General features: G+C 39.8%; 5 protein-coding genes and 1 long non-coding RNA gene across 9 annotated transcripts; 3 read left to right on the forward strand and 3 right to left on the reverse strand.

Annotated features, from left to right (window-relative positions):
* The first annotated feature begins 544 nt into the window (after nucleotides 1–544).
* LOC119546350 lies at nucleotides 545–1,697 on the forward strand. The gene is made up of 4 exons (XM_037852577.1): nucleotides 545–575; nucleotides 634–846; nucleotides 905–991; nucleotides 1,047–1,697. The coding sequence occupies exons 1-4, from the start codon at nucleotides 545–547 to the stop codon at nucleotides 1,343–1,345; spliced, it is 630 nt and encodes a 209-aa protein (XP_037708505.1). The 3' UTR covers nucleotides 1,346–1,697.
* A 3,794-nt stretch (nucleotides 1,698–5,491) lies between these two features.
* Nucleotides 5,492–6,473, reverse strand: LOC119547581. The gene is made up of 3 exons (XR_005219234.1): nucleotides 6,459–6,473; nucleotides 6,273–6,403; nucleotides 5,492–5,771 (listed from the first exon to the last, which is right to left on the reverse strand). It is a non-coding gene; the product is annotated as an uncharacterized LOC119547581 (long non-coding RNA).
* Nucleotides 6,474–7,285: 812 nt separating this feature from the next.
* Nucleotides 7,286–8,513, forward strand: LOC119548111. 4 transcript variants are annotated; one of them, XM_037855206.1, is made up of 4 exons: nucleotides 7,286–7,624; nucleotides 7,705–7,786; nucleotides 7,849–7,961; nucleotides 8,043–8,512. In XM_037855206.1, exon 1 carries the CDS (start codon nucleotides 7,406–7,408, stop codon nucleotides 7,577–7,579), a length of 174 nt encoding a protein of 57 aa, XP_037711134.1. In that variant the 5' UTR covers nucleotides 7,286–7,405; the 3' UTR covers nucleotides 7,580–7,624; nucleotides 7,705–7,786; nucleotides 7,849–7,961; nucleotides 8,043–8,512. The 4 variants fall into 4 exon arrangements, 3 of the variants coding, with proteins under 3 accessions (XP_037711134.1, XP_037711133.1, XP_037711132.1); XM_037855205.1 differs by having other exon boundaries at nucleotides 7,688–7,786; nucleotides 8,043–8,510; XM_037855204.1 differs by having other exon boundaries at nucleotides 7,678–7,786; nucleotides 8,043–8,509.
* A 2,356-nt stretch (nucleotides 8,514–10,869) lies between these two features.
* On the forward strand, nucleotides 10,870–13,028 carry LOC119548109 (glutathione S-transferase C-terminal domain-containing protein homolog). The gene is made up of 4 exons (XM_037855202.1): nucleotides 10,870–11,116; nucleotides 11,179–11,348; nucleotides 11,477–11,942; nucleotides 11,998–13,028. The coding sequence occupies exons 1-4, from the start codon at nucleotides 10,973–10,975 to the stop codon at nucleotides 12,973–12,975; spliced, it is 1,758 nt and encodes a 585-aa protein (XP_037711130.1). The 5' UTR covers nucleotides 10,870–10,972; the 3' UTR covers nucleotides 12,976–13,028.
* Nucleotides 13,029–13,057: 29 nt separating this feature from the next.
* Nucleotides 13,058–13,817, reverse strand: LOC119548110 (NEDD8). Its single transcript, XM_037855203.1, has 3 exons — nucleotides 13,676–13,817; nucleotides 13,383–13,513; nucleotides 13,058–13,320 (listed from the first exon to the last, which is right to left on the reverse strand). Exons 1-3 carry the CDS (start codon nucleotides 13,691–13,693, stop codon nucleotides 13,215–13,217), a joined length of 255 nt encoding a protein of 84 aa, XP_037711131.1. The 5' UTR covers nucleotides 13,694–13,817; the 3' UTR covers nucleotides 13,058–13,214.
* Nucleotides 13,818–14,297: 480 nt separating this feature from the next.
* Nucleotides 14,298–16,840, reverse strand: LOC119546186 (homocysteine S-methyltransferase). The gene is made up of 4 exons (XM_037852312.1): nucleotides 16,685–16,840; nucleotides 15,665–15,835; nucleotides 15,418–15,597; nucleotides 14,298–15,102 (listed from the first exon to the last, which is right to left on the reverse strand). The coding sequence occupies exons 2-4, from the start codon at nucleotides 15,819–15,821 to the stop codon at nucleotides 14,444–14,446; spliced, it is 996 nt and encodes a 331-aa protein (XP_037708240.1). The 5' UTR covers nucleotides 15,822–15,835; nucleotides 16,685–16,840; the 3' UTR covers nucleotides 14,298–14,443.
* Nucleotides 16,841–16,867: the final 27 nt, after the last annotated feature.

Raw genomic sequence — 16,867 nt, forward strand, 5'->3', positions numbered from 1 at the left:
TGAAATCGCTAAAAGATCTTTCCGAGCCCGGAGCCGGAGATTCTGTCCCGAAGCGGCCGAGGGATGAAGAAGAGGTAAAGTACAATATTAAATAGTTTTTTATGAATATATTTTTATACCCGTTACTCGTAGAGTAAAAGGGTATACTAGATTCTTGAACAACGGGTATCTGATAGACGAGGTACTCGACTATAGCGTTCTTCCTTGTTTTAAAACATTATAACTATGTATGTTTTTGTTTATTATTATTTATTATTTTATATTTTAAAATATGTTGTACATATGTATATGTATGTGATTGCTTTGCAGGCGAAGACACCGGAAAAAAGGCAAAGCGGCGGTTGGCCTTTAATGAGCATGAGCTCGGCGTTTACCGTCTGCCAAAGTCCCCGGAGTTCCAAAGTGAGTAGGAGCAGCCGTGATCCAATTATGTTTATCTTGTTATCTTTATTTTATAGAGCCACAGTTGCTAGCCCGGACGACAACCTCCAGCACTAGCGCGTGCTCATCCAACAGCCGGAACCGGGATGTGGACGAAACGGACATGGACCTCTCAAAGACGATGCCCAACTCAGGTAAGTCTAAGTCCTTAACAAATTTGAATTCCAGTCGATAACGTTTTCTCTTTTCTAGTAGAGGACAACTCGGTCGAGCCGAGAGCCAGCTCCAGCTCCACCTCCACTGATGACAATGAAGACGACATTTTCAAGACGAGCGCCTGGTCCAGCTCCACCTCCAATGATGACAATGGCGACAACATTTTCGAGCCGAGCGCCTGCTCCAGCTCCACTCTTGTGGATTACGTCCCGAACCTCTCACCTGTGGAGCCCCTCAGTCACCAGCTAGGTATGTCTAAGTTCCTAATAAATTTGTGTTTAAGTCGATAACGTTTTCTCTTTTCTAGTCGAGGACGACCTGCACGTGGGAAACCTCCCAGCGACCGTGGAAGACCTTCCACAGATGGTGTACCTCTGGACGGAGGCCGAGCCAGGTATGTCTAAATCGTGTCATATTTGTAGTCGTCGATAATGTTTTCCCTTTTCCAGACGCAGACTCGCTAAACAAGATTCGTCACGATCACGTCTGTCATCTGTGTGACATGGTTTTTAATACCAAAAATCTATACAAGGAACACAACAGATCGGAAGAACATCTCGATCTGGACGAAAAGATGAGGGCCAAATTTGGCCTTCAAAATTCGGCCGCCGTCTTCTTCAAGCAGAGCCAGCTGATTCGAGCGCAGGGTTGCCTTTCGGGGGCCAAGTGCAATCGGTCAATCGATAAGACTGCAAGTATCGATGAAAGCGCGCCATTAATCGATATAAGGCGACAATTCAAAATTTAAAACTGAATTAGATTTTACTTGGTAGTTAGAGATGCAGAGAATATCGCTTTTCCAATGCCTTAGCAGGCAAACACCGATGTAACATCGAAATCATTGATGTTTCTGCACCTCTATTGGTAGAGCAACTCTACAAATAAAATATCAATATTACTTTGATTACGAGATTAAAAAAAGTACATTTAAAACTTAATACCAACAACAATTTAGGGCAACATTTGTCTATCCTTTCCATTGGTAAAAATTTTCTATAATTTTGTCACCCACTAGCATCTTTTATAAACCAAGAAAAAATTCATTTTGTTTAAAAATTGAAGTAATATAGGAAAACATTCTGACTACAAGGTGTTTAGGCATATGGTAAAATAAATAATATGGTCCGAGAACTACTTATTAATAGTATCATTATTATTCATTAAATTTTACTTATTTATTTTTTATGTTATAATTTTAAATAACTAAATAGATATAATAAAAAGCTATTAATTGAAATGGATTTGTTGTTTTCCCCTTATTCTAAAAGTTTTCAACAGAGGGCGCTAGAAAGTAGTGTTGAGAAATGCATACTTTTAGCGGTTGCTGCGGGAGCGGGACAACGAGAGGTTCGGTGGAGCAGGACAACTAGACAGCGAGAATAATCGCCGGCGACTTGAAAAACCGGTCTATTGGGGCTGCGGGCCTGTTACAATTCCGGTCTAAATCTAAATGATGCTGCAACTGCTCTAGTTGTTCGAAAAAAAGGAGAAAGCGAAAAAGAAGAAAGTAAAAGAACCCGGAGTCGGTACTAGCTCGCTCGCTCCCCACTTGCCCCGTCAAACACTCAACTTTTGAGTAGCGAGTATTAAGTTACCAAGCACATTTTGTTTTGCCACCAGATATATTAAAAACAAGTTGCATCCCAGCTAGCAAGTGCCATCTTCATGCGAATATCACTTCCGTTTTCCGGGCGACTGCAACTTAACCAACACTAATTTTCGAATTAAGGCAACCCAACCCGATGGGAAAACGAAATCGAAAAGAGACAATATCGTCACTTGAGCCACACGATTTCGATTCATGGACTCTAACGAACAGGCGCCCAGGCGAAATAACCAGTTCCCAACGAGATTTATCGCGGTGGCAGTCACTCGACCTCCGATTTCGTTCCGTTTCAACTGAGTGTGAATTTCTCAGGCCCATGTGCGGTATGTGTTTGCTTGTTTGTTTGTTTGTTGGCTTACCGCTCGCCATGGAGTCGCTTTTGAGAGGGTGTGCACACATACACCGAGTTTTGTGTGGGGCGACTACTGACTGAGTGGTGGTTTTGGGGGAAACCATTATTTGAATTGAGTGGTGGATAGAGTTATACTCGGGATGTCCGGAGCAGACGATATTTTAAAGCTCGTTCTTGGGGCTGGTCTTTACCTTAGCCACAGCGTTTTATTTTACTTAGGGAAGGCAATATTGTAATGGTCAATATATATTATCTTAATTAGTAGAAGGTCCCCAATTTAGAACAAGATGTATACATGTATGTCCTAATGAAATATGAACCTTAAACAAAGGGTTTACTGTTTTGGTCGGAAATCCTCATTGGATACCTTTCAAATAAATCAAAAAGAAACACCTCACCTGTTATACGATCTACACAATCAATACACTTTATAAATGTTTTTCATCAAGAAACTGTAAAGGTAAAAAATGTATCTCCTTAATGACATGTCTTTAGCAAAAACTGTTGAATTTTTGAATTGTTGAAAATTCAACAGAAAGTTTCAGCAGTTAAGGGAACGACCCTAAAAGTTCCCTGTTGAATTTTCAATTTTAAGATGACAGCTGTTATATCAGCTGTTTGTCAGATTGTCAAATTGCCAGGCTGTGTTTACCAAAGATAATGTTTAAAATTAATGAAAATGCCGAAAATAAGCCAAAAAACTGAACTATTAGAACTGCTAACAGTCAGCATCCTATTAGATATCCTTTATATGCATATTTTATACGATTGCAATTCCTCCATGTTTACAAGTGACCAGAGTTACACTCTTACTTTTAGTCGAGAACAGCGACAACTCTGGTTTTCAGCAATTAAACAAAATTTTCATCAGCCCCGAGCCTGTTGAATTGCTGAAATTTCTGACAGTTGACTTTGTATGGAACAGCTGATTAACAGCTGATCAAAATTCAACAATTAAGCAATTCAACAGTTTAGGGAATACCCTGGACAAAAATAAGCACAGGATCGATAAGCCCAGAATTGTAACACAAGGAAGAATTAATTTAATTTTGTAGTTCTGAAATAAAGTTTTAAAGGGTATATTAGACTCGACGGAAAGTATGAAGTATATACAGTGGTGCTCATAGACTTAAGCCACTGCCACTACCATACACTGTTTTCTTAATAACTTTTTTGAACATATTTATTTTGGCCTGCAATTTTTTGCATTTTGCAACACTGTTATTAAAGCAGCTGATCGCAGTAAGAAATGACAAGTAGGAATTCGAGGGTTCCAAAAAAATTGAATAAAAGTCAAAAAGGAGTATTGCGCTCTGCTCATATACTTAAGCCACCTTGAGCTAAAATCGTCAAACTTGTGTTTTTTTCCGGGAAAGTTGTGCTAGTTATTTTCTAAACTAAAATATTGAATATAAAATACGTTTCCCAAAACAATTTGACCGCTATGGCTAAAAATAAAAATTCAAATCCGGCCGAAAGAAATCTAAAATGGGAACATTACGAAAAAAACACAAGTGTTCTACAAATTTGTAAGACTTTACATTTTTCGCGTGGCAAAGTAAGAAATGTCAATGCATTTTATAAGAAAAATGGAACCTGGGAAAATATTCCACGTGAAAAGCCCAGAAAAACCACTTTAAACGACGATAGACGGATTTCCAGAATCAGTAAAGGCGATCCGTTCTTGACTTCGACGCAAATCAGAGGTCAAATGGTGGCAGATTATGGCGTGAATGTGTCGGCGCAGACCATAAGAAGACGGCTAAATGAATTCGGGTTATATGGACGCATTGCCAAAAAAAAACCATTGCTGTCCATTAAAAATGTTAAAAAGCGCCTTCAACTCGCCAGAAAGCATATTCAAAAAGGTCCCAATTTTTGAAACATGATTGTTTGGAGCGACGAATCCAAGTTTAATGTCTTTGGAAGTGATGGTAAACCATATGTACGACGTCCTCCCAACAAACAATTGGACCCCAAGTACACGAAAAAGACCGTTAAACATGGTGGCGCTTCGATTATGGTCTGGGGCTGTTTCACCGCATCGGGCGTAGGTCCCCTAGTGAAGATAGAAGGCATTATCAACGGCGAAATGTACAGGGACATCCTTATTAACAATTTATCTAGAGAATATGCCGATAATTTGCCACTTGCCTGGATATTTCAACAGGATAACGACCCGAAACACACCAGCAAGATAGTCAAGTCGTGGCTTAACCAAGAGGCAATCAATGTTTTGCAATGGCCATCGCAGAGCCCCGACTTTAACCCTATAGAGAACTTGTGGGGAATTCTTAAACAAGTCTTTGGCCAAAAAAAACCAGCAAATAAAAACGATTTGTGGCGAATTTTACAAGAAGAGTGGAAGAAAATCACCCCTCAACAGTGCGCACGTCTTGTGGATTCAATGCCAAAGCGTTGCTCCGCTGTTCTTAAGCAGAAAGGTCATCCCACTCAATATTAAAGTAAATTAATTAAAAGTATAAGGAATATTTGGTAAATTTTAACTTTTTCAACCATTTTTTTCCAGGTGGCTTAAGTATGTGAGCAGGACATTTTGGAGATGGTCTCAGATTTTTTAAGTTTTTCGTTGAATTTATATTTTTATAACTTGGTTATTCTTCTATTAGAACACTGATATGTAGAACTTATGTGACACAAAAAATTGGAGCTGTGAAATAAAAACTTTTCTTAATTTTCCTTAAAATTCTTGGTTGAAGTCTTGTGGCTTAAGTATATGAGCACCACTGTATGTATATTCTTGATAAAGGTCACCAGCCAAGTCGATTCATGTCCGTCTCTCCGTCTGTCTGTCCGTCCATATGAACGCTGAAGCCTCGGAAACTATAAAACCTATAGCTTTTATACTTACACTCCCGGTTCGATTTGTCACTATGTGGGCTAACGACCACGTCAGTATTAAAACAATTGGTAGCTTTTGAACTTAAACTTTTTTTTATTGTCTTGATCTTGATCTATTTAAGTCCATTACATTCAATAAAGTTTATAAGCAGCGCACTGATTTTATGTCGTTGTTAGTCGACTATAGCGTTACCCCTTACTCAGCTAAGGGGAGTGCTAAGGAGATATGCAGCAAAGCGACTGTTCACAATTGCACATTGCGCTATTGCAAGTTATTTGCTTATAACTTTTTATGGCGTGGTCTCATTCTTTTATATTCCGGGTTTAGATGCCAGGGGGTACCTCCGAATACACCTGTTAAAAGTTAAGAAATAAAATTAGGTAAGCTATATTAAATAAAAACATTTTTTAATTTAAAAAAAAAAAAAAAAAAAAAGTACCAAGAAATATAACTGACAGGTAAATGTGAATATACCTTCGCAAATACATTATATTTTTGTAGTTCGGTAGAATTATTATTATAATGTTTAAGATATACAATCTTAACATAATGCTGTCATAGGAACAACAGAGAAATTATAAGCCAAAAGTTATATGCAAGTTATATTCGGCAAGTTATATTTGCTATTTTTTCGTTGCTACAAAATCTAGAATTTTTCCCATCAATTATAAAATTTTACGTACGATGAAATATTTTGTAATAAATGTTACATTTTGCCAAACAATGCCAAAAATACATGTTTTCTTAAATTTTGGAAAACTTCGGAGCTTGCGGCTTTTGAAAGTTTATCCCGGAGTTAAATAAGTTTAAAAATAAGAAAGCAAAGAAAGAAAATAAGAAAATTTAACACTTACCTCCTGACGTGGCCAAAAGCTGAACAATGTTTAGCAGGAACACGATCCCAACAATCAGAACTTTTAACGCAACCATTCTGGATGTTAACAAATAACTAAGCGATTTCTGTCTTTGAAATATGAATTTATAGCTGAAATCGCCAGCAAAATTAATGCGAGTCAATAAAAATGTTATCACTTCATCACCTTAGCAGTTCAAGGGAATTTGATTGCAGATTTCTATTCAAATTTCACGTAAACAACGGGGTCAAGATTGCCTAATATTTGTAGGAATCGTAAAAAAATTTTGTGTCGATTATTTTTGTCGTAATCTTAAAATATATTTTTGTGTCGAAATTTTACGAGTAAGATTAGCTGAGTTGCGTAAACTTCCAGTTTTGCCATTAAAATCAAATGTTTATAAAAGAATTTACATGGCTAGCTCTTCTATGACTATCTCTTCTATGAGTGGTTTAAAAATTGTAGATTATGAGTACTGATGCATAAAGCTAGTTTCTTTGGCAGCATTGTTCTCATATTTCAGAGAAATCCGAGTGCCAACCTACGTCATGGGCATGCCTGGAAGTATGAAAAAATCCTTGAACATATTGATGGACCAGGAGTGCAGTAACCGGAGCATATAGCTGCATGTCTGACGAAGTGTGGCACACATAACTGGAATAACTGCTGCCAAGTCAATGCCACATTATCGGGAACTGAAGTTTCAAGGGGAGGGGGGAAGTTGAGGGTTGGGGCGGGGAGGAGACACGACATTCGTGAAGCCGACCATTAGAAGAAGCCTTGTCCAAGGCCGTGGGGCAGGGGCAGGGGGAGGAGCAGGTGAAAGCGAAGAATCGGGCAGAGGAAGTGGCTCCAGTTGTCTGGAAATTGCATAGACATTCCTGGAGCCAACCAAGGCCGCTTTTGGTGGGGCACAGTGAGCTTAACAAGTACACAATACCTTCAATAGATGGATATAGAAATATTACCTTTTTTTAATACATATGTACATAGGTATTACTTTGTCATTTTACTTCACTTTTAGACAGTCTTTCATTTGGATTTCAAATTTTATATTTTATATGTTTTAGGCACAGGTTTTTTCCAAAAATCCTTTCCTTCCATTTGCTGTCGTAATCCTTGCACTCCCGACCATGGCCATAGTACCGGTTTCCAATATTCATACGATACGACCAAATCCTCTTCAGGGTCTGGAGTTTCTATACGTACCTTTGCAGTACAGTGTGCATGTGACTACCACTCTGATTTCGGCCATTGGTTCCTTCTTGTACCGTCTATGGACGCCGCCCTTGAGAAGAAGTTGGTGAACCCAAATATATTCCGATTGTTTTTCGATAGACGTGGGATTGCACGTAAGTGAATATATTAATAACTAGCCGATATATTTGCTATTATTTTCAACTAGAAATACACAGTGCCTGAGACGAAGAAGATGGCTTGGCAGATGGCCCTTGAGACGAAGTTGGTGAACCCAAATATATTCCGATTGTTTTTTGATAGACGTGGGATTGCACGTAAGTGAATATATTAATAACTAGCCGATATATATGATATATTTGGTATTATTTTCAATTAGAAATACACAGTGCCTGAGACGAAGAAGATGGCTTGGCAGATGGCCCTTGAGAAGAAGTTGGTGAACCCACATATATTCCGATTCTTTTTCGATAGATGTGAGATTACACGAAAGTGAATATATTAATGACTAAAACTCCTAGCCGATATATGTATATGATATATTTGGTATTATTTTCTACTCGCAATCCACAGTGCCTGAGACGAAGAAGATGGCTTAGCAAGGAGAGGTTAAAGAAGCCAGACTTGGTCACCAAAGGAATTCGATGCCTGGGACGGACACGACTCCGAGCGAGGCAGATGAAGAAGATGTTAACCCGAGCGGATGCACAAGTAAGGTACGAAGAGGGACAAGGGTCCATGACCAGGACCAGTCTGGACTTGGGGCGCTGCCATGGATCGGGAGGAGGCGGAGCCGGGCATGGTAATACGAGAAGGGACAGCATCAACAGCAACAGCAGCATAAACAAAACGACCAGCAGATCTGGTGGAACGGAAGAACTGTGCACTTGGCAAAATTTATGTCGCGAACTTTTAAATAATCAATGATAATAATCGATGACGGAAGTATCTTTGTAATATTAAAGTACAAATACTTTTAACTATAACTATATAACATTGAAAAGATTCAACAATACAGGATTCGCTGTGCTAATACCGAATCTATAAATATTAAAGGTTTTCCATAATTAGAAATTTACGGTATTACAACATTTATATAGCTAAATAAAAATCCAACTTCCAAAAAATTCGTAAAAACATGAGCAAAACTATTTATAATTGACATATTTCCGTACAAATATTTGTATTATTTTTTAAACGGAGTTGCCAATCAAATTTTAGAAGTATGGGTTTGGGTATTACATTAGAGAAGGTATTTAATCACTCGGTGAAGAGACATCCCTCGCTATCCTGCGAAAATGTTACTACAATTCCTGCAATTTCTTGAATTCCCTCGATATAAGGACTAAAGGGATTATCTTTTTCAGTGCACCGACCCTGGGAGCAGACTCAATGCAACAATGATAAAAAATGGAAAAAAAAGAGGCAGAGTGTGTGTGTGAGCGATTCTCCGGCTGTCTCTTGTTGAAATTCTCCCCATCCTCTTCCTCTTCTTCATGGGAAAATTCAGGCCGTGGGAATACATGTGAAATTTCGATGGTGTCCGTGAACAGGCGAGCAGCAGCGCTGGAAAGCGACATCAGAAGCAGTTCGAGCAGACAGAGCAAAACACCCCCCCTTCCATCCGCTTCCCGATTCCCATGCCGCCTTCCCATGCTACATATTCCCCATGTCACTTCCAAGCGAAAAAGAATTCTAAGCCAGAGCGAGAGGGCCTGAGTGTTGGACTGTTGCATATCGCTGGCGAAGGGCCCTACGCCCAGAGTGGGCGAGTGCGAGGGAGACGACTGCTGTTGGCCCTTTTTATGTTGCTCCCCTGGACTTTTGTGCAACATTTTGTGGCCTCTGCCCTAGAGCACAGATTTTAACGGAACAACTTCGAGCAGGCGAACAGTTTTATAAACTCAGCGATGCAGCATGTTGCATGTTACCATCAAGTTCTTACCCCCCCCCCCCCCCCCCAAAAAAAAAAGTTATTATCTCGCGAGGCGATACTCCGATTTTTCAGCTAACAAAGGGCCAAGGTTATTTCCCGAGGCCATCATTAGGGTAGAAGGTTTCGTTTCGATTAGAAATTGCAGCAGGCAAGCAGCAAAGTGCAGCAGGTAAATGAAACAGTCCAACATTCAGTCGGACTGCCTCCTCCATTCCCCATCGCCATTACCATTACCTTATGCCCATTCCCCATTCCTTGGGCCCATCGTTCCTCGAAATGGCTAAAATTAACTCGTCTGCAATGAGGCGGTTAATATACCCTTCAGTTTTACCTGGTCACCCTACTTAGTACCCCTTACTTTCGCCCTCTACATATATGTAATATTGGTATCCTTATCTACAGAAATCACCTGTAAGGTTAAAGTCACTTTTAGAAACATGAACATATGATATTTTCATGGTACACCAATAATAAAATATTTGGGTATTCGGTTTGCCATAAACATTGGAGTTGGTTTAAGGGAAGTTTTTTAAATTAAATCATTTCGGTTAAAATCACTTGAATGAAAAATCAAAGGTTAAATAGCATTTAAACAAATTTATTTTCAATCCTACCAACTCGTTCCGAAAAGAGCTAAGACCATTTGCAAGGGAAGTGTATGGCCAAGAATTATGTTGCCCTTTTTGCTGAGCCAGAAGAACGGCGGCAACAAGAACTTCTTTATTTTTAGCCATCGGCCATGGGAACACGGCAAAAAGGGGGGAGTTGTGGGAACAAGAATGGGAATGGTAGAAACTAAAAAAAGAGGATGGTCAAAAAGAGGATAGTTAAGGCGGAACGGAACGAGTCTTGGTTAACTCAAAAAGGATCGTCGGGGTAATGATTTTAAGATACGTTTTTAAGAAACGTACTTTAAGCGAAATAATGGATAACATGATAGTTAACTTTAGAGATGAAAGTCTAAATTCCCGAGAAAGTTAAAGTCCTTGCTTTAAAACGACACCTAAGATATTATTTAATTAAAAAAGTTTAAGTAAAATATTATTTTAGCAAGAATAAATGAATCTTTTTGTATTTTGAACTTTCTTTTTTTTATTTTAACCCATTAATTATGATTAATAATTATTTATTTAACTAATACAAAAAGTTCTTACTATAAGCGTAATAGGGATTCGTTGCTTGATATAAAAGATAGATCTTGAACAATTTTAAAAAGTTTGTACATTGAGCTTTAAAATCATTACACAAACTGAAGTTGAATTAATTGCTTTATTTGAGGATATAATCTATGTTGTGTGCAATACAACTCCACTATAATATAATAAAGGTTCGCAAGTGCTAACCAAAACTTCAATTTAAATAGTGCGCACTAGAGCAGCTTGCTAAACAATCGATAACTGATTAGCCACTCTGTACGACGACAGGTAAATGTCAAACGCTCTTCTTCCTTCTGTTTGCCCCCTCTCCCCCCTCAACCAGCTGGTTTATTATTATATTTCCTCGCCGTTTATTTTATTTTCGGTTTTGTTTAGTTCCCAATTCGTTTTAATGATCCGTTAATGAAACTATGGATCAGTTGTACCTGGAGATCGAGATCAGTACCCAGAAGGAGACCACCATCTACACGAGTGTCTCCTCGTTCCTGGCCTTGTTTACGTACAAATTTCTAAACGAACCGAAAAATGTGCGGGTGAACTTCGTGTCCACAAAGGTTTGGAATTGAATATTTATACGTTGGCCTAGAGAAAGCATGTTAATCATCTCTCCCCCAAGATCGAAGGTGGTAAAATAGCTTTAAGGAGCTCCCAGCTGAGGAAGGAGCTGACTGATCAGCACATCACGTGCAGGGAAGCCGCATCGTTGCCCGCCATCCGAAATTTGAAACTTCCTATTTATGAGAAGGATGGAAATACCTTCATAGCAGGGACCTGTGCTGTCTGCAGGTTAGTCCTCATTGATCTTAACTTATATATTACATCTATGCTTACTAGCTCGCCTTAACTCTTATTTCTTGTATAAATTCTTAATAATGGACAATATCTTCAAATATATTTCTTTATTATTATTTCAGGGAACTTATAGCCAGGCAACCGAATGAAGAACTAAAGAAACTTTTAGGCTTCAAGGGCAGCTGCCTTTTGGCTCCGTCTGAAGCTTCGATTTGGACCAGATTCTGTGAGGTGGATGTAGTGAACGTTGTCAGTAATCTCCACAATGGTCTAATTCTGGATGCTGTCCCACCAGAAGTGGTGAGATTCGAGCAACATATGAACGAACCAGTCAGGATGCACAACATCTATAAGCAGGCCAGGGAGCAGGCCAATCAGACAGAGAATGGCGGAAAAATCAAAAAGCGGGAGCGAGTTCAGATCAAGTGCACCACGCCCAAGGAGGAGCTGCTTATTGAACACCGCTTTGCCGAGGGCATTAGCTTCACAATTGCTGATCTCATCTTGTATCCCCTGTTACGGATAGTCTTCCAGCATTGCGGGCAGATGCTGCCCCATTTTCCACTCACAAGTACTTGGTTTAGTGAGGTCAATATAGAATATTTAGAGATTAGAGTGGCACCTAAAGAACTATCCCTTTCAGATCGATACCTTCGATGACAAGTGCGCCAAGATCCTGAAAGAGATATATGTGCCACAGGCAGTAAGGACCCCTCCCGGAGACCTAGGAATCCCGGACTGCGAGGCCACCAGTCTGTACAAGGCCGATCCCAAGCGATACAAGCCCAGGAATCGCATTTACACCAGTCAGGTGGAGGTGGAAGCGGCCCTAGGAAAGCTGTCCTCGCTGCAGCTGCAGTTCAACTCGGATTCGGAGCACACCTACGGACAGCAGCTCATTGATTGGGAGCAGATCGAACCGACACACGCCAAGAGTTCAGCATTGCCCAAGGAGCGACTCGAGCGCAAGCGGCAGCAGCTGGAAAACATGGCTAACGCGGTGGTCTCCTTGGCGCAGCCAGGCGATCGTATTGTTGACTTCTGCAGCGGCACAGGACACTTGGCCATTCTGCTAGCCCTGAAACTGCCAAAGTGCACCATTATTGTGATGGAAAACAAAGCTTTCTCCCTGCTACAAGCCCAAAAGAGGACGCTCGAATTGGGCCTAACCAACTGTGTCTTCTACCAATGCAATATAGATTACTTTGTGGGAGGATTCGAGATCGGGGCATCTCTGCACGCTTGTGGAACTGCCACGGATATCGTTTTGCAACAGTGCCGGAGGGCCAAGGCACACTTTGTTTGCTGTCCTTGCTGCTATGGATCCCTGCAGCCAATGCCACACATTTCATACCCTCTAAGCGAAGCCTTCCAAAGGGTATTGGGCACAAAAGACTACTTGTACATTGCCCATTCGGCGGACCAGGCGCACGAGATGGGCACCACCAACTGCAAGCCGGAGACCACGCTGCAGGGACTACACTGCATGTCCGTGGTGGACACCGATCGCCAGCTGCAGGCGGAGGAGGCGGGATACCAGGTCATCCTCACGCGCTTGAAGCCCGAGCAGTGCACGCCAAAGAATCACCTGCTAGTCGGACGTTTTGTTAAACAGAACTGAACTTGGAAACTGCCACTGATACCCAAATAAATGCATTTTTAATCCTTTTTAAATCTGGTCTTCGACGGACAAATGCACTTAATTCGATCCGATTTTCTCTATTGTTTATTCTCTCGCTTTTTAACCACTTTTCAGACTGATTTTATAGTTTACATATATAATTCTCCATATGATGCTTCTCAAGCTTAATATATTTGAGTGAATTGTAAATGAATGTTTTCCGCTTATCAACAGGCTAGTTATAGACAAGGTATCAGGATGGAATCACCGCCTCGCAGGGCCAGGACCAAATGGAGGACCGAGCCGCCTTGAACCTTGTAGTCCGCCGCGGTTTTGTCATCATTCCTGAAATGGGATTGCATCCGAAATCAGCTAAGATCAATGACTAATAACCCAGGAAAACTCACATTTGCTTGCCGGAGAAAATAAGACGCTGTTGCTGGGGCGGAATGCCCTCCTTCTCCTCCACTCGCTCCTTGATGCGATCCACCTTGTCTGTGGGCTCAATGTCGATTTCGATTTCCTTGCCGGTCAGGGTCTGATGGAAGTAAAATACGTATTTCCATTAATATTATTTTGGAACCATACAAATACATTGAAATATCCCCGAATTTGTTGTTGTTTGAAGTGACGCTCGGCACAGTGGCTTTAATCCGTCGTTTTCTGAGATTATTGTGAAAATACTTTTGCCCCCACTTACCTTTACTTTAATCAACATATTGTGTGTGTTAAGCGAGCCGGTTCTGTACAATTAATAAATTATCTGGAATTTTTGCAAATTTCCACAGCTGGTTCTTTTTATGGCTGTCACTTTCGGCGTTAGTTCGACTGGGCTGTCAAAATATCGATTACGCTATCGATGATTGGTCAATCGATTGTCTTTTTTTTTTACAAAAATATTATATAAAAAATATATATATAAATAAAATATTTATAATATATAAAATAAAATTATATTTATATATTAAATACATAATATTATAATATATTATAAAAACATCGATAGATGAGGGCTCTGGGGAGAAACTGCGTTTCATAGTGACTGGCAACTAACAGCGTTATCGATAATTTAAAAAGGGCGGTTTTTTTAATATTTGAATTGTAAACGTAACAGTATTTAGTTAGTGCTCGCCGCAGTGAGCATAAATACTAAAACAACATTATAGTAGTCACTCAGAATAATGGAAACCTAATAAATCTTAATAAAACCTTTCAAATATTTTAGGAAACCAATCACTTAAAAAATCGTAACCCAAAGAAAATAAAATTACAACAATCTTACCCTCTTTATTATATGATTTTAAGAAATAGTTAAATAATAATACACTGTGACCTTTTGTCTGTCTTTTCTTTATTAGTAGTATTAACTCTAAGCCTTAAAAACTAAGCAGGTGTATTTACAAGACTAATTTGAAATGCATTTTGTTCTGTTCGATGTTACTGAGATCCCCAGCTTAGAAGTTCGACTCTAGGAGAGCTTCTTCAGCTTGTTCCAGTTGCGAATGGCCTCGCCAATATGGCGGATATCCCTCGCATAGGTACGACAGCACCCTCCAATGACCTTGGCCCCCAGTTGCGCCCACTCGGGTACGTAGTTCGCCAGGGGAACGCAATGCTCCCTTCCCTGCCAGCCGTTGACCACGTCGTAAACTTCTCCACTATTTGGGTATACCACCAAAGGAATCTGCTCATCAACATCACGATCTCCATTCAAACTCTTGAACAATGGGGTCACAAATTTGGGATGGACGCAATTTACTCCGATGGCCAGGCATTTATCCTGAGCATTTCGTTCGGCCAACAAATCCCAAATGGCATTGGCGGCATCTGCAAAGGTCTCGCCATGCGCCAAGGTACTCTCATCCTTGCACTGGAAGGCCACCCAAAACTTAACCTCCGGATAATCGTCACACAGCATCTCCACCAGAGCTTCCGCCTCCATTTGGCAGGGAATCGTCTCGATGGCCAGGGCATCCACGCCAGCCTCCAAACAGGCCTCGATCCTCACGCGATGCCAATCCGTGATCTCCTTGGCGGGCACGTAGTCCGCATAGCTGCCGGTGTATTCAGAGCCATCGTGCAGGTGGGCCCCAAAAGGTCCAATGGACGCAATGATCAAGGGGTAGCCTGAAAAAACATAAAAAAAGTTATAATTACAAAGATGGGAATTAAAAAAGAACATTAAATCTATTATTTAATTAATAAAATATTTTAAATACATATAATTTCTAAAAATTAAAATTAAATTATTACAGAAATCATCGACTAAATAAAAAATATAATAAGAGTTAAGAAAGTTGATAAGAAAACCCAAAAACCGTTCACAAGCAAGTATAATTTTTCAACAAATATTTTTTTCAAGTGTGTAGCTAATTAAATATTAATTATTCCAGCACATGTTAACCCGATATAAGATATAATTTCAGCAAGATCTAGACTTACCTTCCGGAACCGCCAGCTGGGCCTGAAAGCACTCCGTGAGATAGCGTTCCTTGGCGATGTGGGCCAAACGGACCGTGTTCCTTATCAGCTCGATGCTCTGCTCCTCGTCCAGCTCCAGATACTCCATGTAACCCTCGACACTGGACTGATAGGTGTTGGTTAAAATGATATCGGCTCCATCTGTTTGTTGTTAGGGGGGAAATTCAGTTAGTCTGTTGCTAATTGCTTCTGGCAACCAGGTGCTCACTCTGTAGGAAATCCAGGTGGGTATTGATGATGGCCGCCGGATTGGTGGCATTAAACCGGGCACTCCACAGCGGATCCCCATCCACTGAGTTGCCCACATGGACGGTCATCTGGGTGCCGAACCCGCCATCCTTCACCAGCACGCGCGTCAATCCCATGATTACAAGGTTTGCTGAAAGCGGGAGGGACCATGCATAATTATTTATTAGTTACATACGTCATCGAAATGAGAGATAATTAATATGTATTTATTCAGAGGGGTCTCTGTTATATGAGCTCCGACAACTGGCCGATTGCCCATTGAATTCATATTGATCTGAAACAATGTTGCATCAAGTGCTGGCTTTGGCATAGTTGTTTACTAATTGGATCACACGAACTTATCGCTACTTTCTAGTTCAACGAACTGTGCAGAACGAAAGACCAGTGCACTCACAACTTAATCAAAGAAGTACATTCTAGAAAGTACAACTGCATTTTATCAGCCATGTTAGGAATGCCATAGTAGATACTATTTTGTATCATATTATGATAGATTTCATAAGAAATACCTTTCAAAAATTCTAAAATAAAAATAACTTTTTATTTATTATTTTAGATATTTAGAAAATTATAAGAAAGGTCATACATTCATATAAAGATTTCAAAATCATAGAGTATACAGAATAAAAACGATTCGTATTTCCCTCTACTGAAAATAATTATAAGAATGATTACTAATTTTAAATTTGTGCTTTTAAAGATCAATGTAATTTTAAAGAATTAGTCATGTAACTAAAAAAAATCATTAAGATATATTTTGTATGGGTATAAAAAATATAGAATAGATATAATAATTCGTATATATTTGAATTCTTAAGTTTGTAAAAGCGTTGATATTTTTATTTTGATTTATTATTGTATCAGTCTTTGTTCTTCATATGACTTTAAATTGGGACCTTCATTACAGAATTGGGTCACTCTCTGGCAGAGAATCTGGCAGCCAGTCAGCCACATGCACACGATAATGTCCCGCACTCACCTTGGAAGCTTATTTATAGATCTTGTAAATCGTTAAATTCAATATCAACTTTATTAGACACTAGACTGGCTGTTTATCAGGCTTTTTGTTTTCTTTTCACACAGAACTCTCGGACTGGTGGATACGATCTGTCGCACTGGGTGCTCGCCAAACGATTAAGTGTTTTACAGCATTGTCGAGGGG

This window comes from Drosophila subpulchrella, chromosome 2L (assembly GCF_014743375.2).
Source record: "Drosophila subpulchrella strain 33 F10 #4 breed RU33 chromosome 2L, RU_Dsub_v1.1 Primary Assembly, whole genome shotgun sequence".
NCBI classification, from domain to species: domain Eukaryota; kingdom Metazoa; phylum Arthropoda; class Insecta; order Diptera; family Drosophilidae; genus Drosophila; species Drosophila subpulchrella.